This window comes from Thamnophis sirtalis, unplaced genomic scaffold (assembly GCF_051295495.1).
Source record: "Thamnophis sirtalis isolate CommonGarterSnake01/CBP01778 unplaced genomic scaffold, rThaSir2_p1.2 scaffold_8, whole genome shotgun sequence".
In the NCBI taxonomy this organism is placed as follows: domain Eukaryota; kingdom Metazoa; phylum Chordata; class Lepidosauria; order Squamata; family Natricidae; genus Thamnophis; species Thamnophis sirtalis.
In genome coordinates this window covers 23,796,209-23,817,995 of record NW_028261388.1, presented here as the reverse complement: position 1 = coordinate 23,817,995, position 21,787 = coordinate 23,796,209, and the positions used below count along the sequence as shown (strand labels likewise).

At 40.6% G+C, this 21,787-nt stretch overlaps 1 protein-coding gene across 4 annotated transcripts in view; it reads right to left on the bottom strand.

Moving 5' to 3' along the window:
• Positions 1–3,211: 3,211 nt before the first annotated feature.
• Positions 3,212–21,787, bottom strand: part of MTUS2 (microtubule associated scaffold protein 2) — a 342,103-nt gene continuing 323,527 nt past the window's right edge. For 3 of the 4 annotated variants that reach the window (XM_087721256.1, XM_087721254.1, XM_087721253.1), the window contains 5 exons: positions 21,460–21,533; positions 15,431–15,529; positions 11,773–11,892; positions 11,050–11,147; positions 3,212–8,511 (listed from right to left, as the gene is read on the bottom strand). In XM_087721256.1, the coding sequence (XP_087577382.1) occupies positions 8,295–8,511; positions 11,050–11,147; positions 11,773–11,892; positions 15,431–15,529; positions 21,460–21,533 (608 nt within the window). In that variant the 3' untranslated portion in view covers positions 3,212–8,294. Of the gene's footprint in view, positions 8,512–11,048; positions 11,148–11,772; positions 11,893–15,430; positions 15,530–21,459; positions 21,534–21,787 lie in introns of those variants that run through there. The other variant, XM_087721255.1, reaches the window with a different exon arrangement.

Sequence of the window (21,787 nt, the reverse complement as noted above, 5' to 3'; positions counted from 1 at the left end):
TCAGCCGAACCAGCGCAACCCACGTCTGCCCCACTCCCCCAGTGTCTTTTGTGGAGAAAGACAGATTATAGTTTTCTTGATTTTTTTTAAATATATATTTTTTATTTTTTATTTTCAAAACAGACACAACACAAAGAATCCTCCTTCTTTACATACTGTAGAAAGTCTATCAGTTGGTTACAAAATACTTTCGTGCATCTCTTCCACAGTCATCAATCATAATTCATATTAACTCAAGTATTTTAACTCAGATATATTTATACATATTACCATCATCATACCTCCATTTCCATTTGACTATAATTGTTTAAATGTCCTTCATCATAAAATATATCAAGATTTAAAACATAACCACATACTGGCATTTCATTTGCTATTTCTAATATCCTCCAATAACACTGAATCCTTATGGCCTATTCTGGCTAAACAGCCATAATATTTAGTAACAAAAATTTCTAATCCTCCTTTTCAAATCACTGTTTACAATTTACATCCACTTTCCTTATGTTGTACCCATGTATATATATATATACACATTGTTATCATTATCCCTCCTTTATTTGACTGTGTCCTTTATCATAACATTTCCCCCACTAATAAACAAAACTTAACTAAATTTAACTTAGTTCTTTTTTATTAACCTTTATATATAACCCCAAAAATTCTAATCTTCCTTTCATAGGTACCATTCAATATTCATATTTAATTATTACTTATCATAGCAATATATGTATGTATGTATGTATGTATGTATGTATGTATGTATGTATATGTATATATACATACATACATACATATATACACACACACACAACCACACAGATATATATACATAAACACACATTATTATCATTATCAATTTTTTATTTAACTATATCATCACTAAATTTCACTAAGTTTAACTAGTTTTAGGTTATACCCTTCCATCTATCAACCTGTATCTTTCTAGTAGCAAAACAATCTCATGTCTTCTGCCATTTGTGGTATCGGTCTTCTAATCATCTCTTTAATCAAATTTGTATGGACTCCTCTTTGTAACTCATTGCTTATTAAGTCTCTCATGTAATTTCTATGCCCTTTTTCTGTTTCCTTAATCAGTTTATCTTTAATTGTCAGTGGTTTTTTCAACGATGTTGCTAACAAAATTTATCTCTTTAAATCCATAAATTCTTTTATTTTTTCTTCTTCTGTACCTTGCCATCTGGGGTAGAGTTCCCCTCCATTTAATTCCTCTTTCCGTATTCCACTCTTTTCATTTCCAGACACAAACCAATTACCATAGATATCAGTGGATTTAATTTCTTTGTAGTCATTTTTCTCTTCGGTTTTTAGGACTCTAACCTCCACTTTTTCCACTTAATAAACATCTCCAACCTCTTCATCATATTTTACTATTAGATGCTCTAGATTTTCCAACTACTTCTCCGTCCTCTCAAATGTGTTTGATAATTTCTGCATTTATAACAATATCTTTTGCAAACTTAAAGTTTCTTTCTGCTGTTGAAATTCTGCCATTATCTCCAGATGACAAACACTGCTGCTCTGGCTTAGAAGGTTTTTACAAGATTAAGCATAAATTCACAATAAGGTCTTATTTTCACTTTTCTCTGGTTAAAGATATACTTCAAAGGAACATCTGTATGCTTTTCTTCTTATCACTCTCTATAGACAAAACAGTGAGACCTTGAAGTGCCAAGCCAGAATAATCAGTGAGGAAAGTAAAAGTGTTTTGTTTCCAATACACAAACCTCCAGCCTCCGAGTAGCAGTGTCATCTTCCCCTCTGTTGTTACAATGTTCTTTGTTGCTTTTTGTATCATTTTTTATTCCAAGTTAAAAAAAGTCAAATTCTTGAATGAAATAGAGAAGAAAAAGGGGAAAACACACGCAGTAATGAAGAAGGAGAATTTTCATCTATAGGTTGCAAAAAATAATAATAAAAGAAGAAAAAAATCTTAATCTATTCGGTTTAAAAGGCTTGCATAAATTCCATCCATGAAAATAACATTTAAAAAGTAAGATAACCCACTGTCCAAAACCATTCAAAGCTTAATTCCGCCGCTTATTTCTTCTGTTCTCAAATTTAAATTAACCTTAAGTTTTTTTATAGGCAGTCTCTTTTAAAACGATAAAAATTCCTCACCAGCTGGAAACACTTTCTCTTTCTGTATCCTTCCATTTTGGAGCTGCCCCAACTTCATCAGCCTGGTGGCTGGACTTTTTGTCGCCAGCTTGAAGAACTTCTCTTGGATCGATCAGGGCCTTTGCGATGTCCCTGAGATCAGCAAGATGTATTCTTTCTGTTCACCATCTCTGCGGGACGGTTTAGGTCCAATTGGACCACCCAGCGGCAAAAGAATCGGCTGCATCGAGACCGCATGTCCGTATCTTCGCGACGTTGGCTCCTCCTCAATAGTTGTCTTGATTTCAAATGCTATCTCCAACAGATTTATCTGGAGAAAGTAAGTGGTCTTCCTGCAGCAACTCAGAGAAGATTGGAAGACGGGGAGAGAATGGGTGGCAGAGACTAGCCCTTCTTACCATTTACTTTTGCCTCAATTAAAGAAAAAAGTATACACCTCTCCTGGGAAAATAGCACAGTTGGAAAGAGCGACTTCCTCTATTGAGCGTAATGCAATGTCATGTCCTTTGGAACACAATGTCAAAATCCCAAAATAGCGGCGGTCAATGGTAAACGCACTGTAAAATATAGAACACCACTGAGGCAATGCAGCAAACGTAAAATGTGTTATAGGAAAGAAGAAAGGAAATACGTACACATCACCCTTGTTGGCAACTGCTGCATAGCATATTTCAAAAGTATTTTCAGTTGTATTTGTAATCTGCATTATAGTCAACTAGAAAGCAAATACTGATGATAATTCCTCATTTCTGATCAGTGAGGAATTATTGGAACGAAAGGAGTACTGGGAAGGCACTGCAGACTAAATATTTCTCCTTAGGCCAGTTTATGATATGTATATTGATTTATACATAGGGCTCTCGTGCGAATCATGTTTTCAAAAAGACAGCAAAGCACGTCAGTTTTCAACCCAGTTAGATTTAATTAAAAAAATAAAAGTAGCGGTGTTGCAATCGTTTTAGGGTTTTCTTTATTCACCAGCATTAGATGATTGATTTTTTATAAAGTAATTGCAGACTTTTGGTAGATGTTGTGAAGCTATAGAAAGAAATGCAGAAGGACACCATAGTGTAATGCTGGAGCATGTTATTTATTACCATGAATATATTACACACACCTTTACACAGTACCTGAAATAATACAAACGTTTTCTAATTCAAACAGCCATGAATTATCAGACCACAAAACCCCTATGACAATGGTGGGGTGGTGGATGGGCAGGAGAACCTTTACATGAAGGTCTACCGTATGTCCATGGGACATAAATGCAATTAGCGCAGACCCTAAAATACCTGATTTGGGTTCTTTAATCCAAAATATATCTTTGGGTTCATTTCTGGCTGATTTATTGATGATAAATATGACTTTGTAGCTATCTCTCCAAAGTTCTTTCTAAGGGCATCGTTTCACTCTACTTTTGTACCTGTTTATTTTCTTCATGAATTACTTTGAAGAACCTTTAGGCAACCTATGGAAGATTTTTTTTCCCCTGGGATTATTTGGTGGCCAGAATGAATTTTGATGATTTCCAGGAAAGACAAATAGTGGATACAGGGAAACACAACTCATAATTTTTTGTAACTGCCACATCTTGTTTGAAGCTCAGAGATATGTATTGCAGTACTGCATTGCCACACTTGTCCCTAAAAGAAGGATTGCAGTGGAAATGAGATCGCGTTCTTGGTTTTGAGGTAAGATAAAAGAGGTTGGTGAAAAGAATGGCAAGTGCGCTATGCTTCCAGCATTGCGTTGTTCCCTAAACCATCTGCCAGCAAGTCATGTCAAACGCCATCTGTTAACTTTTCAGGGCAACTGTTTTACTCTAGTGCCGTCAGTGGTGGGTTTCCTACTGGTTCGGACCGGTTCGAATGAACCGTTAGTGGCTTGGGGACCTGAGTCACTGGAACCAGCAGCAACTCAAGCCTGCTATGCTATGCCCCTAAACCACTTCTCCGAGCGGTGTCATAAGTGCTGCCATCTTGTTTTTTGGTTCTGCACATGCACAGAACGATTTTTATTGTACTGTGCATGCGTGTGCAGCAAAGCGCACACAAGTACGCACAAGCATCAAGCATGCCTGCGCATGCACAAAGTGTGCGCGAGCAAAACGGCAGTAGTGGCTGCCGGAACCCACTCCTGAGTTCTGTGATGGCGAACCTATGGCACGCAGGCACCTGAGCCATCGCCCCAGCTCAGCTCCACTGCGCATGCGCACACCTCCCTCTAGACAGCTGGTTTTCAGGTCTCTGCCATGCTTGCGCAGGGGGCGGGGCGCATTCAGGAGATGCATGGTCTGCTTTTGGTCCCAGGAGGCTGCAGGGAGGCCTACTAGGCCCAAAATAGCACATGACAACAAAAAGGTTAGTCTGCTCTATTGTCTTAAATGTAGTAGGAGAGTATGCACACACATCTTGTTCCTCACCTATTTCAACTTGGATCTTCAAATAGTACAGTATATTTACCAAACCTACACATGTTTCTAATTGTGAAACCATCTCCAATGTTGTTTACAAGCTTACGTTAAAACATTCTTAATCTAGGGCAAGGCTTCTAGTTTAAAAATAAATTATTTTTTTGGGGGGGAGATTTACCTAACATATCAGTACAATATAGTATAATATCCTGCAGCTATTCTTTGGAAGAATTCTGTCAAGACTGTTTTCTTACTTCCCAATCTTTCCAGGAGTACCACTTATTCATTGGGCAAAGTTCTCTCATTTTTATTTCCAATACTGCAATTACTAGAATATAAGATTCAAAAGAATCGTTTGATCTTTGAAGCCTCCTTTGTTCTGTACATTTGGGGGGAATTTTGTCCCAACACTGAGTTTGAAATGATAGAAGCAGGAGTCAAAGTTAGGAATCACTTTTCCAAGCTTCTTGTACTTCCTTTCATAAAGATGATTGGTTTAAACCTAATTAGGAAAAGGGATACATACCTGGCATTGAGATTTAAATGCCCACACAAGAACTATGAAGAACATAATTCACCCTGCTCTGTGCTATAAATGTTGTGAGATGGAAGCTGCACAAACCAACTTTCTTTTAACTTTGTGCAGAACTCTTGTTACACATAACTAGTATTGTTGGGCTGTTGGATTATCCCCATTGCGTATCTTCATTAGTTTTATAAGTTGCAAGGAAGCTGGTCCCATAGAAAGTCATCAAGCATGTTACATTGGGTGAGCCAAAGCAATATGGCAATTCCATTGGGATGGTTGCCTTCTGTTTCCATCCTTTGTGCCATCTGAAAAATGAGTTTAACATGTTTCACAAGTGGTTTGCGAAGGTGGCACAGTGGCAGTTGTGAATTGGGCCTTCTCTGTTTTGGTATTGCTTAGCAATGTAACATCATGCAAATGATAGTTTTCTGCCTGAGATTAACAGCAATTATGATGCAGTAGGAAAAAGTTGCCCGTGCTGTTAAGGATGCAGAAAATAATCAGTAGAGCACACATGGGTGATGACTATCTTCTGGTCTGCCATTTGCATAGAAATAACGGTCAGGGTTGAGCTTCTGTAGGTTGACTCTGACCACCATCAGCTGAAATTCCCATCCTAGCTGGAAGCATTATTGTGTTTGGGGGGGCGGGGACGGGGGGGCGGGATGAAACAACTTTAATAGAGATGCCAATGGACAAATCACTCATCTGTCAATTATTTAGCTCCTTAGCCTGTAAACAAAGAGTGATACATAACTTATAGGGCAATAGAAGAACAAATAGATCATCATCATGATAACATGGATTAGATGAGCCAACACTGTTCACAATGATAACATAACAAGTGCACAAGCGTACTGTGGCATTCTCTGTCTTCAGGCATTGAAGTATAAAAAGTGGATAAAATTGCATTAGTAAGTCATTGTCTCTACTTTCCTGTTCTCAGTTCATTTTGCCCGTATGCAAAATCTAATTCTGCAGTTTGTGTTACTTACAAACATGACATGAGCTACTCTAAGAAGATGTTCTTAATATCATAGTAACATGCAAGGCAGCTACAAAAAAATAAAGTCCTAAGGGGGATAAAAATCAATCTTGTTACTTTGTACACAATGGAATTAGGCCCCAAATCTGTAGTCGTGGTCAGACAATGCTGGCTAGCTCTTGAGTTGAAGTTTAGGCTTTACCAGCAATTCCCAAACATTAAGCAGACTTTCTGGACTAAGTGTTTGTGCAAATTTCAGCAAAGTATTTGTCACGGCATGTTTTTCACTATACTTATTCCTGCTTTCTCACGTCGTGTGGCCCTTTGAACAGTTCTTAAATTGATGGACTAATCCAGGGCTGCACAAAATACACACTAAGCCACAGTCACTAGTTGAGAATCAAATAACAAGACCTACATTTGCTAAAGTCAGCCTTGCTTGCCCAACGCAGCATTAGTAAGATTTCTGGGCTACAAATCCCTTAATTCCCCCAAAGTAGGTTAAGAGCCATGTGAGCTTGCCATCCAATATATCTGGAGGCATTTAGGGAAGGCTGACTTAGACAATTTATGCTTCACAAGCATTCAAGTGCTAGGATCAATGCTTTCACAGTCTAGTCTAACATATTTGACAACATGCTAGAACTCACCACCTAACACATCAAAGACAATAAGGGGTATTGGCTGCATACTTTTCATACTTTCATTGAGATCAAGAACCATCTCAAAATATATTACTATCTGGTCTCCTACATTTTAGGAAGCCAAGTCTATATTTGAGCAACCGGAATACCCCATTCAATGCTACTACTAAATACATATTTGGGTACCAGTGTCCAGGTGGCAATTAAGAAAAGCAGAAATACTGAACCCAGTGAGTTGGCCATAAACTGAGACAAAATTCTGTGAGCATGGAGTAAGTGGAAGTGCACAATGTTAATGGTCAGGTTTAGGCCCCTGCTTTTAGAGCCGTACCTGGTATCCCTGACAAAGTTGCTCAATATGCCAATACTGGACACAACCACAACATAATTGAATAGCCAATGATCAAAGGCAGCTTGCAAATTGATTCACTGGCATTAAATAATGTGCTACAAGCAGCTGCCGGGGATGACTATGCCTTTGGCCATCTCTGTGAATGAGAAGCAGTTTTTGTCAGTAGAGTTGGGGTTTTTTATATGCAAAAGAGAGCAAAATACAGTCAAAGAACATCCATACTACTTCATGTCTTCATGACTTATTAGTATGTTGACTGTAAGTTAGGATTTTAGCCAAAGTTTGATGGCCACTGTACAAAGGAAGATTTTATGTTGTTCATGGGGGGGGGGGAGGTGGTATTTATGTTCATGTTTTTATATATATTAACTTGCTAACAATTTAGAAACCTTAAAAAGTCAGTCACTCTTATGAGCTAAAGAAAGAAAGTAACTGACTGACTACAATTGCAAGATCTAATACTGAGCCTGGAAGATGAGTGACCATGGTTGGCATTGCGTAGAAAACCAATTATCATTTTTGAAGTCAGTAATTACTTAAGAATTCAAAAGTCGCTGGTGTTCTGCTTTAGAAAATGTACCACTCGGTGGTCACTTAGAAGATGCTTCTCCTTTTTTCTAACTTTTTTCTAGTCTGGGTAGAAATGTTCCTGGGAAGCTTTGACCCCAACCAACCCTCCCCCCCAAAAAAGCAATTCCTTTCAGAATAATGTTTAGGCACATTTTAGAAAATTGCTGTCTTGAAAATATCAGCACTTTTTGCACAATTAGTTCATGAAAAAATTGCAATTCAGAACACCTTTAGTTATACATGCAGAGCTGTATATGTAGGCTTTCTGGGTGTTGAGTACATTTTGTGCCTGCATTTCAGTACAATCCGTACCTCACCAAAGCTGTAGATGTAAGCAGAGCTATTGGCAACTAACCTGAAATATTATTGTGGAAAAAAGAAATCATTCAGAGTGAATGATAAGTAACAGTTTTCCAGTTGCTTTTGCCTCTAATCCCAAAAGATTTTTCCATGCATCAGACTACATTGCTATTTTTTGATCTCATATGCTAGCTTTGAGTTGCTGATGCTAAAATGACAAAAGTACATTGCCTAAACATAAGGAACTAGAGAACATGTGGGAAAAGCAACAAATCTTTCACTGCCGTTCATAACAACTCGCTTGGACTGCAATTTTCCATATTCTGGGCCAAGTCCATTTAAGTAGCTGCATTGGTCTGTCATCTTGGTACTGTACTGACTTTAACTGGAGTTGGGGGTCCTGATGAAGAGCGATAAATGCGCGTTGGAGAAGTGGGAGATAGTTTAACAGGACTCATGGATTCTGTGGTCTGCAGTTTCCACATCAACTCTTCATTTGTCCTGCTCAGCCTCTTTTTTTCCTTGCTTTCCTTCTCCACATGTTCTTGGAGGTTAGCATTTTCTTCAGATAACTGTCTGGAGAAGGTGACAAGACAACATCAAACTTGACTTTCGTAATTATCAGATGCTCACCTTGCATATTCATTCTGATCAGCCCATCCACTTTCTAACCCTGTCTTCCTGCCACTGCTTTCATCCAAGAAAAGTAAGCCCAGACCATTTCAAATTGACAACAGCTCATAATACAGTGCTTTCATGATCTGATATAAATTAGATCAATCCCTCACACTACACTTCACATTTGGTTGACTGGATTCTTGATTACTGTCACACTGAGTGACTTCCAGGTATGTGCCACAAACAGGTCAGGAAGAACACTGTGATCATCCACCGGCATTTCAACAAATACAATATTTTTCCTAAAGAGCTTCCTCCCGCCCCTCCACTGATTAAAAAAAAAATCATCACAATCATTTTCAAGGGTAGAGAAGTCCATCAACAGACCTACATATACATTAGACCTGAATAATTTTATACTACCATGTTTCCCTGAAAATAAGACAGGGTTTTACTTTCTTTTGACCCTGAAATAAGCACTTGGCCTTATTTTTGGGGAGGTCTTATTATTTTTGAGGTGCAGGAGGTGGCGAGTGTGGTCATCTCATGGCTGCTGCTGTGTTGCAATATTTTTGGGGAGGGCTTATTTTTTTGGGAGGGCTTATTTTACCACATGGGCTCAAAAGCTCGATTGGGCTTATTATCCAGGGAGGTGTTATTTTCAGGGAAACAGGGTATACATTTAGAAAAACTGTGGAGACATTTATAAGAGGCACACTATAGTCAGCAGGAAAGCATGTGGCTTTGAATGTTAAAAAAAATATCTGGGTAATGCCCCTAGTTATAAAGACCTTAGGTAGTAGATTAATCTGAGATGACCAGTGCCAACTGAATGTACATCGCTATGGCAGATGACTAAGTGATTTGACTCAGCAGAACATAGCATCATAATTTCGTAATGCTTAACAGCCAAGAAAAGTTAACGCCACTAATAATATATACATCAACTTACAGTTGTTGACTTATGGTGGCTATTGCCATATCTATAAAGAAAATTGTACAGAATAGACAGAAAATTGGGAAACAGTTTTTCAAGCAGCTGTGTGGCTGACATTTACAAATATGCAGCTACGTTAAGCAAGTGAAGAGAATAGCTTAGATGTACTCCAGTATACAGATTTTGAAACACTTCCTTCAAATAGCACAGCTATAGTTGTCTAGCTGATAAATAAGGAAATTTGTGACCCAATAAATGTATACATGATTCTTGAAACTGTTTGTTTCTTACAACAAATGGCTCACCTGCATTTTGTTTCATAACTAGGATTAGTCATATTTTTTTAAAAAAAACTCTTGCTTATTTTGCAACTTTTTTTTGCTTCAAAGGAAAGAGTTGATGAAATTTTCTGCCAAAGACTCAAGGAAGGAACAATGTGGTTAGACAAGCACCCATAACATTGGTGCAACAATGGACAAAGCTGTTTTGCCATCATGTGGCTACATAAAGATAAGCAAAGGTCAACAACCCCACTTCAGCAAGGCATTTCTGACTCATGTACTATCACTCACCATTGGGAGGTGGATTTATGAAAGGTCACTATGGTCAAAAAAGCACTCAAAGAATTCATGGATGTTGTAATTTGAATCAAGCAATGATTGTAGAATACAATCCTGTAAATGTTTACTTGGCATGCTGTAGAAATTTATTTTGTCTCCATTTTTTTAAAATGGATGTTTTCCATTCGCATTTCTTGCACCCCTCCATGGACCAGAATACTGTCTACTTCAAGCAATACACACACATAGAAAAATGCATATTTTACAGAAAGTATGCCAGCTAAGTGCATATTTTCAGTGCATTTACCAATGGGCAAAAAACTATCACCAAGCACATATGCAATCGATACCTTCATAATCAATCAATCAATCAATCAATCAATCAATCAATCAATCATAACTATTTGTAAATAACTCCTTCTGAATGCATATACAATAGCAGCCCTAACCAGCATGGCATATGATCGTGATGGAGAATCTATGGCATGAACACACAGGTGGCATGCAGAGCCATAGCAGCGGGCACGCGAGCCGTTGCCCTAGCTCGGCTCCAACACGCATGTGCACGCTGGCCATCTGATTTTCAGCTGGTCTGCTCATGCTGCCCTTCCCTTCCCAGGAAGTCTCCACGCGGGCTCATGTGGAGGCTCTGGGAGGGCGTTTTCAGCCTCTGGACAGCCTCCGGGAGGGCAGGGGAGCCATTTTCTCCCTCCTCAGGCTCCCCAAAAGCCATCTGCACATGCGCGGGGCAGTGGGGGAGGGTATCATGCATGCATGTGCAGGGGGAACAGCGTGTGTGTGTGTGTGTATGATTAAATTATTGGTACCTGAGGTGAAAAAGATTTGCCATCACTGGCATGTGAACTTTCAATGTATAGAATAATGTTCATATTCTTCCAGTACTTTGATTTCTTGAGCAATAGCAATAAAGTAAATATAAAAAAGATCCACCGATAGTTGCCTTTATCCTCTTGCTCTTTAGAAAATATTTAAACTGACCTTGTAACCACAGTGTTGTGATGAATCCTCGCTTTGAAGTCTTCATTTTGTTGTTGCAGTACTTGAATTTTTTCTTCTAGAATTAAGTTCTTTTCTGCCTAAAGAGATAGGCAGGCTGTTAAATTTACCACAAACATGAATGTCGGTGAGGGGTGGAGCTAGGGGAATGATGACTTATTTTTACAATATGATGCAACCCTGAGTTCTTCTACAAAAATATTGTGACAAAGCATGGAGGTCAATAAGGGGGAAATCCTGCATAGAACTTAGTTATTCTGAGAAATTCTACAGATGCCTCTGAATCCAAGCAACTTGTACTGGAAACTTTCTTCAAAAGGTTATGATATAGAAGTTCATTTCTACCCAGATCTGAATGAAACCACACCTACATTCACCTCTGGACTCTAATAATTAGGAAATTAAGATCACTGCAACCACATGTAAGATGCAGTTAAGGGGGACAAAAGTTTATAAAAACTTGTCACTGGCAAGTCTATTATTAGTTGCTGTTGTCATTGGAAACAATTTTTGCTAGGCAAAGAGAATGTGAGTGAAGTTATAAAAAATGCAAAACACACTGATCGGAAATGCTGAGAGCATCTGCGGGTATCCAATTGGGCAAGATTGTTTTGATAGAGAAGACACAACATACTAATCTGTGCTTTTTAATCACTCTTCAAGTTTTTCATAAACAATCAGAAATAGCAGCAAATGAGACCTCACCAGCCTTTCTAGCTCCATGATCCTCTTTTCTTGTTGATGAATGAGTCCGTTCTTCATCTCCAGAATCTGCTTTAGGCTCTTCATGTCTTCTTCTAAATGCTGATACGGAGCCAGGGCAACCTAAAAGAATAAAGAATGATATGAGAAAGTAGCACTGTGGTCCCACCCAGGACAGAAGGTCTTTTGCTCAGTAGTATAAAAAATAATACAAACTGAACTAATACGAATCGGTCCTGATTTAATTAAATTGGCAATTGGAATACAAATTGATTCAACAGCAAAATGATGTTTGATGCAGCTGAACCAACTGAATCTTCTCTGAGGTTTAATCAGGGGGAAAAATTCATTCAGAAGCTGTGAAGGGAAGGTTCAGAATGCTTGCACCTGCTTCATATTTTGACAAGACGGAATGAAAACAGCAGGGATGGTAGAATTATTTGTAGGCATTAATCCAGAAAGTTGCAGTCCTACAGCTTCAAAGATTTCAGCCTAATAATTTTCTGAAACATTTTCCCTATTAAAGTGGAATTGGGAATGAGGAAAGGACAGCGCAGCAATCTTCAATTTGTCTAGCAAAAACCGTATAAAGAAGTTTGTTGAACCAATACGAAAAAAAAGTCCTATTTCAATTTCAAAGTATTGAGAAACTGTTTAAAAACTAAGTCCTTATTTTTCAATATGCCTCTCGAGTGGTCTAGGTGTGGCATGGCAATTAAGAATGCCCATGGATGTGTCTCTGAACCCTACGGTCAGGCGTGGAAGCCATCTTTTGCACTGAGCCTTCCGGCCTGCCACATTTAATGCTGTGGGAAAATGGGAGGGGGGATTATGGGAGATATATAGTCATAATAACATTCCTTTCTCAGAGAGTCAAGGACATTTTGCCCTGCACCTGGAGTGGCGTAACCGGGTGGCATCTCTAGTTTTGGATGGAGCCTGATTGGGCCACATGATGGACATGTGGGTGCTGGGCAGGGGCTTGGACTTTGATTTGGGTGGGAAAAACCTGGAAACTTTCAGATTCGGGGGTTCCCAGATGTGCCAATATGACATCTCTAATAAAATGGAACTTTGAGGAAAGTCAAGCCTTGGAATCTTCTTTCATTGGAGGTGTTAATTGGAACCCTGACACCTGCCTGCATAGGGTTATGCAGATGTGCTGCTTTTTATTAATGAGATATGTGAGGTGCCAGGGGATTGGCCTAACTAATTGGCAGGCTTGGTTTTATCCATAACGTCAGTGGGGTGCCAGCTAGGGAGAAGACATTTGTAAAGCCTGGTCAGTTCTGGAAAGATTTAATTATGTCAAGACTGTGTCTTGTTGGCAATACTCCAACAAGCAGTGCACCAGTGGCGCAGTGGTTAGGGTGCAGTACTGCAGGCCACTTCAGCTGACTGTTATCTGCAGTTCAGCAGTTCTAATCTCACTGGCTCAAGGTTGACTCAGCCTTCCATCCTTCCGAGGTGGGTGAAATGAGGACCCAGACTGTGGGGGCGATATGCTGACTCTGTAAACCGCTTAGAGAGGGCTGAAAGCCCTATGAAGCGGTATATAAGTCTAATTGCTATTGCTACTGCTATTGCTATTCATTATTTACTTAGCAGAAATGCTGTGAGATACAGTGCCATTGTGATTTTTCTATATAGAAAAATAACCTTTGTAGGCTGGTTTTTTTTTAAACTAGCAAATAGTTGGGCCAGCACTCATAAGTATTAATCTGGCCACCAGCTACTCACTGGTGATAGACTTAAATTTGCCTCTTTCATGCAGAATTTATAAATGTTCGTAACTGCTCAGCTTTAAACTCAAACTGAGAGTGCTAGAAGCTGAGGGCAACTCCTATTTGTGTTGACAAAGCCAGCATAGAAGCATAGGTTTTCAACAGCCTAAGAGAGAGGAAAGTGAAGGTTTTGAGTCTGTCTACCAGGAACAAACGGGAAGCCGAGAAAGTGATTGAAGGACAAAGCAATCTCATCCCATCACAAAAATGATCCCAAGATCCGATTAAAACGATACGATTATTTAGCCAGCTTCTTAGGTCAGATAGTCCACTGGACCAACAACCTTTCACCACATGCTCTCCATAAATAGTATTGAAGATTACCCCCAACAACACTTAAAAAAAAGCCATTGAAGGGCCATTGACTCTGAAAGAAGTCTAATTTTATTTGCAGACTCCTAGTCCCTCTGAACTCCCTCTCAGATGAGGAAGTCATATTTTTAGCCTTTGGAGGTTTGTTGTTTTATACGGAAAGAGGAAGTTATTAAGGATCAATTGTTACCTCTCTTAATACTGTAACTTCTTTCCCCCAATATTTGGCTTAAGAGGCAAATGAATGCCTAAAACATCTGCAGGTTCTTCAGGTTTAAATGAATCAATTAATTCCCAGACAAAACCCATGAACTTGAGTGAACATTTATTTCCACTCTCTGGCCATACAAATGATGTTATACCACTCTCCATGTTCTATGAGGAACAGAAGCAAGTCACAAAGATAAAGTCTTACTAATGGGTTATTTGTATCCTTGATAGCTGCACTTAATTAAAGTGGGTGACTTAGGCACTGAAAGAGAGATTTATTTTTTAAGGAAAGAAAGTAGAAGTGAGATGCCCTCGGTGCTCTCTGAGCTCGGTTGTTTTCTTGCAGATGTTTCTTACAGACTTGCTGTTGAGATGACTGATGATGTTAACTACTGTATTTTTCAGAGTATAAGATGCACTGGAGTATAAGACGCAGCAAGGTTTTGAAGAGGAAAATTTAAAAAAAGTTTTTGCTCTCTGCAAAACCTCCCCAAAACGTCCTGTTTTTTGTGAAAATGGGCCCGTTGTTTTTTTTAAAAAAGGTCATGAATGGGCCTTAGGAGGCTTGTAGAGTGCTCCTGGGGGGTGGGGGGTGGGGGGAAATGAGCAAAAATCGGCCCATTTTTCATGAAAATGGGCCCATTTTTGTCAAAAAAAGGGTATAGATAGCCTTTAGGAAGCTTATAGAGTGCTGTTGGGGGCTGGGGAGGCAAAAAGGCCATTTTTGCTCATTTCTGCCCTCCCCAGCCCCCAGGAACTCTCTGAAAGCCTTCTAAAAGCTATGCGCGGCCATTTTGGTGAAGGGGTGGAGTTTCGGGAGGCCAAAAATGCTGTATTCAGTGTATAAGACGCACTCAGATTTTCAGCCTCTTTTTTGAGGGAAAAAGGTATGTCTTATACTCTGAAAAATATGGGTTGGGGTAATGAAACATCTACAAGAAAACAACTGAGCTCAAGGAGGACCAAGGATCCTCTCACGTCAACCCTGAGCTAGCAATATTTTCATTTGAAAATAGAAATTCTTTTGGTCTTGCATGCACATGCTATGGCTAAAGGCATTTGCAGAGAAAAACAGCATTTTGGCTGCTTTAGAGATGGGCTTCCTAAGTGATCAAGTGTAGTTTAGGCTGCAAGGAAGATGCTTTAAAGCATCCTGAGTTGTTACAACAGAGTATTAAAAACATATTCAAAGCATAGATGTGTGTAACTTTATTCATTGCCATTGAGGCTCGGCTTCAATCAGTAGACCCTTTAGTCTGGATCAGTACTCCTGTTGTAATGTCATTGAATAAGAAGGGCACCTCCTTTTGTGTTCTTCAGTTAGGTTGGACAATGTACAAACAGCTATTGAGTACCTCTAGTTGTTCTTCAGTGTTTTTCTTCAATGCCTCTTCAAATCGCTTGGCCTTGTCCTTTAGAGACTGGCTTTGGAAAGTGAGAGTATCTACCTGGTCCTGTAAATGATATTAAACACAACCACTTTTCAATGTTGATCTAGTTCACCTGGGGCAAAGATTTTAGATAATTATTCTGAAAGAAATGTAATTGTCCTAAGTAAAACCCAAGATTGGTAGCATAAAGCCTCAAGGCAAATCTGTCAGACATGAGCTACTAATTAATGTTGAGGAAGCGTCCTACTGGCTCCAGCAATTAATGGGAGAGGAGAAAGAGGAGAAAAGGAGGAGGAGGTGAATTTTCTTCCCTGTGGCAATGAGCCATTTTGATTATATAAAATATCCTTTCCTTAACTGAAAGGAGAGGAGGTAGCTGTTCTGACCGAGGCTTCCCAAGAGCATGAAGCAAACGTCTTGGCCCAACAAAAAAACCCTTTTATTAATTTACTGTGAATTCTGCTCATTCATATCCAGCAAAGGTGGATTTATAGTCACAGACTTTATCTGGCTTGGAGAGCTGCCAGGCCGATATCTGCAAAACTTGGCAAACTCTCAGAGAGTCATGAACCAATTTAGCGAACTAATTGCCTCCTGCAAACTCCACTCCCCTTTCGCTCTCCTTTTATTGCCTCTGGGAGGGGGGGCATTCATCGTCGACCTTTGGCCTTACTCCCTAGTCGATCCCTGTTCTTTAGCTGTTCCCCTTGTCTGGCATCTCTGCACATGTGCACACTGGGAACAGGTTCCAGCTATTCATCTACCTCACTGATGTCTGACTGTGAAGGCAGCTGATAACTGGCATATGGCTCTGGCCCCCTCTCTGCCTCTGACACAGAACCCTCAGCAGAGCCTTCCCCAGAATCCAGGACTGGCTCATGTTCCTCCCCAACCTCCTCACTGTCTGAATCTGCTGCTAGCTCCACTGGCCGCTGGTGGGCCACAACAGTGGCTGACATGGAGGGGCCAACTGGAGAAGGATGCCACTGAGCCGTAGAAACAGCACAGGCATTTCCTCCCTCATTTCTCCATTCTTCCGCCTATAAATCTTACTTCTCTGGTATAGAACTCCTCTTGTGGCCTGCATGATCAAGTTCCATTTTAGATAGAAGGTGTGGGGCACGGCCGCACGGAGGAATGGTTTTCCTGTTTTCCCTCTTTGGAGGCCCTTGCACATTTCCAAACATGGCCTCTACACCAGCTTTGAATCTCTGTGAGCTTAAATGGTGAACTGTGTTCAGTAACTAAGTCAACTTATTTTGAGCTCAGCTGCAGTATATTTGGAGGTACACTAAAACTAGCCTTGTCTTTCAAATGTTGCAGCTTGCTGCACTTGTTGTCCATGTTCAAGCTTGCCAAAACCTGGAATGCATTCTGCCTCACGCCTCAGAGCTTTTAGATGTTCCAGCTTAGCCTATCTTTTAAAGAGGAAATATTTAAGTCTGACAGTGTTTAAGATCCCAAGCACAGAAATGGCTCTGATTTTTTTTAATACAACTAGATGAATGCACAGCGACAAGATACGATGTGTGCAAGTACCATATGTGTATGTGGGAAAATGTCATATACATAAGCCTTAAGTAAGTGCTTTATTTTCCTTCTGTCTGTTCAAGAGTTAAAATATTTTTTGCTTTGCTTTTTGAGGGTTTATAGCAGCCCACCAGTGACTCTGTCCTTGTCATGAAGTTGGCAGTTTTAATCTTTCTGCAGATCTGTGTTGTGTTAGTTTAAGAAATGCCAATTGTCTAGGCTGCCACATCATTCTAAGCGGGAGTTGCAACAAGTGTCAAGGTACCAATTTCGGTTCCACCACAAAATCGCGGAGGACAAAATCGCGCTCGACGAAAGCGCGCATTTGACGTCATCACAGCGCGACGAAAACATCGCGCTGTGATCGAAAAATGTAAAAATAAAGCTAAAACCTTCCCCTAACCCCCCCAAACCTAACCCTAAACCTAACCCTAACCCTAACCCTTAACCTAACCCTAAATCTAACCCTAAACCTAACCGTTAACGTAACGAAAAACCTAATGCTAACCTTAACCTAACGCTAAACCTAACGCTAACGCTCTAAACCTGACCCTAACCCTTAACCTAACCCTAACCCTAACCCTAACCCTTAACCTAACCCTTACCTTTATGTGAATCGGCTTGCTTTAATTTTAATTTTATTTCAATTTTTAATTTTTTTCGTCGCGCTGTGATGACGTCACATGCGTGCTTTCGTTGAGCGCGATTTTGTCCTCCGCGCTTTTGACGGGTCACGACCAATTTCACCCTTCAAAAACACAGAAAATGTGTTTTTGAAGGGTTCCTACCCAACCTAGTGTACCCCTTGGGTTACTTGTAAGGCAAACCATCATGTTTAGGGTTTACCAATAAAGGAGAATAGGTTTTAGTATGTTAATGCTGCAACTGTGGCTTCTTGAATAAACCATAGATAAAATAATCCATGGGGGCATATGAATATAGCCAATACATGTAAAAAAGCATCATCTTCATTTCTTTTTTCCTATTATTCCTTCATGGAAGAAGACGTTACACTGAATACAATATTTGAAAATGCTGGTCCTTAGGAGTGATAGCCATGACTCTGTTCCTAACTATGATACAGTAATGCCAAAATGTGTATTGTGACATAATGTTGCAAGCATCTTATTTGTTTTGCAACAGCAAGCACAAATATGTAAGGTTTTAAAATTGTGTCGCAACATAAGTTTAATCACTTATACTTCCCTCTATCTCTTTTATATTGTGGTATTTATGATGATTTCAATTTGGTTTTAATGCAACCTTTTGAAATCTGACTTTGCAACCCATTGAACAGAGGTGGAATATCAATCAACAATTGATAATTTACATATATGCCTTTGGTATATGTGCTTGAGGAAGCATGATGGCTCAGTGGATAAAGACTTTGAGCTTGTCAACTGGTAAGGTTTGAGACATGAGCATTGCACGAAGGGGTGAGCTCCCGTTACTTACCCCAGCTCCTCTCCACCTAGCAACTCAAAAGCATGCAAATACAAGTAAATAGACAACACTTTGGTGGGAAAGTAACAGCATTCAGTGCACCTCAATGTAAAATCATGCTGGCCACATGACTATAGAAATGTCTTCGGACAACACTGGCTCCCTTGGTTCAGAAATGGAGATGAGCACTAGAATCGGATATGATAAGACATGGAAAACCTTTACCTTTATCTTTAGTAAGGTAAAGGTTCCTCTTGCAAATATGTGCTAGTCGTTCCCAACTGTAGGGGGCAGTGCTCATCTCCATTTCAAAACCGAAGAGCCAGCACTGTCCAAAGACGTATCCACAGTCATATGGTTGGCATGACTAAATGCTGAAGGCGTATGGAACGCTGTTACCTTCCCACCAAAGGTGGTTCCTATTTTTTCTCCTTGCATTTGTACATGTTTTCGAACTGCTAGGTTGGCAGAAGCTGGGACAAGTAACGGAGCTCACGCCGTTACGCAGTGCTAGGGATTCAAACTGCCGAGCTTTCTAATCGACAAGCTCAGCGTCTTAACCACCGAGCCACCGTGTCCCTAACCTTTATCTTTAGATGTTCTTGATTCCAATGTTCATCAGAAACTCAGACGAGCCTGGCTAGATCAGGCTAGTGCAGGATTCCCATAATCTTTGCTTGCAAATGAGCTGCTCCAGTCCTCTGATCATTTTGCCAGCCCTTTTCTAGCTCGGTGATATCCTTTTTCAGCCGTGATAACAAAAATGGTACACAATACTCCAAGGACATTTCCTCACTAGTAATTTATAGTGTCTTCTAGCATCAGCCAGCAAGGGCTGTAGTGATATAAAGTCTGCCTTTGTTACAGTTTTATCATCCCGGTGATAGCTGGAAGTCACTATAAATCATTACTGAGCTAATAGCACAAGTGTGGTCTTATCACAGAATTGTATACGGGCAGTATTATATTAGCAGTTCCTTTTTCAATTTCATTTTTACTGCCTCCAAGCATGAAATTGGCCTGTTTCACAAAGCAACTGACATTCTCATCAAGCTGTGCATTATGGCGCCAAGCCAGTCACTGCCAGCTCGGATATCATGAATATATGGACAAAGCCCTCTTAACGGGTCCTGTCAAAGTCACAGAGCTGGAAATGACTTCAGAGGTCATCTAATCCTACCTCCTCTTTCACCAAAGCATTCTGGACAGATGGTTACCTAACCGCTTCTTTGAAGACCTACCTACTATTTCCCGAGACACCTATCGGTTGACCTGAACCCTCTTCCCTGTAATTTCAAGCTGCTGATTCTGGTCCTACCTTAGAGGATGACAGTTCTTCCTTTACAATGATAACTCTTTAGAGATCTGAAGACTTTACTTCTGCAGGTTTAACATTCCAGGTTCCTTTAATTATACTGCATAGAGCGATGGCTAACCTTTTTGCCAATGTGTGCCAAAAGCAGGGGGAGCGTGGGAGGTCATGTGTGCGTGTGCCCACACCCATAATTCTATGTGCCCACTCCCCACGCATGCGTATGTGACACCCCTATGTTCCCCTTGTTTTGGCCTGCAATGGCCACACCCATAATTCTATGTGCCCACTCCCCACGCATGCATGTGTGACACCCCCGTGTTCCCCTTGCTTTGGCATGCAATGGCCACACCCATAATTCTATGTGCCCACTCCCCACGCATGCGTGTGTGACACCCCCGTGTTCCCCTTGCTTTGGCATGCAATGGCCACACCCATAATTCTATGTGCCCACTCCCCACGCATGCGTGTGTGACACCCCCATGTTCCCCTTGCTTTGGCCTGCAATGGCCACACCCCTAATTCTATGTGCCCACTCCCCACGCATGCGTGTGTGACACCCCCGTGTTCCCCTTGCTTTGGCATGCAATGGTACGGTGGACCCATTTTTCACCCTCCCCAGGCTCCAGACTCTTTCTAGGAGCCTGGGGAGGGCAAAAAAGACCTCCCCCACAAGGCCCTTCAGAGGCCGAATACGGCCCATTTGCCGACTTCTGGTTGGACCAGAAGGTCCATTTTTCACTTTTCCCAGGCCTCACAACCTTTATAGGAGCCTGGGGAGGGCAAAACCAACCTTCCCCATCCCCGGAGGCCAAAAACAGCCTGTTTCCTGACTTCTGGTGGGCCCAGAAGGCCCAAAAATCTGCTGGCCAGTGCATGCCTGCATGCCGGAGCTGAGCTCGCGTGCCCACCGATAAGGCTCTGCGTGCCACCTGTGGCACGTGTGACATAGGTTCGCCATCCCAGGCATAGAGTTTGGCCTTCATTCGTTCTGTGATCTTGTTAGCCCTTCTCTGAACTTGCTCCAGTTAAGTCTGTTTTAGACTGTAGTGTCCAGAACTACATCAGGTGAAGCATCAGGTGAAGCTAGGCAAAATCACATCAGATATCTGTACAATCAGCACAGGAGACCCCCAAGGATGTGTGCTCTCTATCCACTTCTCTCTATATACCAATGACTGCATCTCAAAAGATCCCTCTGTTAAAGCACTGACGTTTGCAGATGATAAAACAGTGATTGGTCTCATTCGAGACAACAATGAACCTGCACACAGAAGGGAGGTTGAACCTTGTGATGCGACTGGAAAATCAGAACAAACTGGCTTGCTCCCAGCTGATAGTCGGAGGTAATGGTTCGCCCAAACTGGTCCAAACCAGTAGAATTCCACCCCTGATTCTATTTTATTCTACTGTTTCCAGCATATTCCTCATTTTCTGCCTTTAAACTTTATGTTGTTTGATCTTGAGTATCCACTGTGTGCGGTCTCATAGCACTACTCAGGGAAATAGTAGACAAGTACAGCTGGTGGAAAGCTAAACCAGCAGGCATTATAACAGACACAAACCGCTCCTTAGAGTCCTCCTCAAGTTACTTTAGAGTCTGTTTCATGCTCCTGCTTTTGAACTGCTGGAAGAATTTCGCTCTTCCAGGAGACCCACATAATATAGCAAGCAACAATGTCAACCAGCACATGAATAAAATACTAACCTGGAGTGACAAGCGCAACTTTTCAAAACTTTCTTCAAGTTCTCTTTTTTCTTGCTCATGAGCAGACTTCATTTCTAGAGGGGATTTGAAAAAAAAATCACACATATTTCACGAGCACGCCCAATTTTTGCATTTTAATATGATTTCAATGAAAATGACAATTGTTTTGTTTTTAAAATTTGGAACTGTTGAATGAATAGTTGTTGATTCAGTTACTGTGATCTAGTGAATTTAGAAGATTCTCGTTGTATAGCTAAGAGATTTGGAATAGATTTTACCAATGGTTGGATTTGAGGAATAGAAGTCAGAACGGAAAAAAACAAGGATG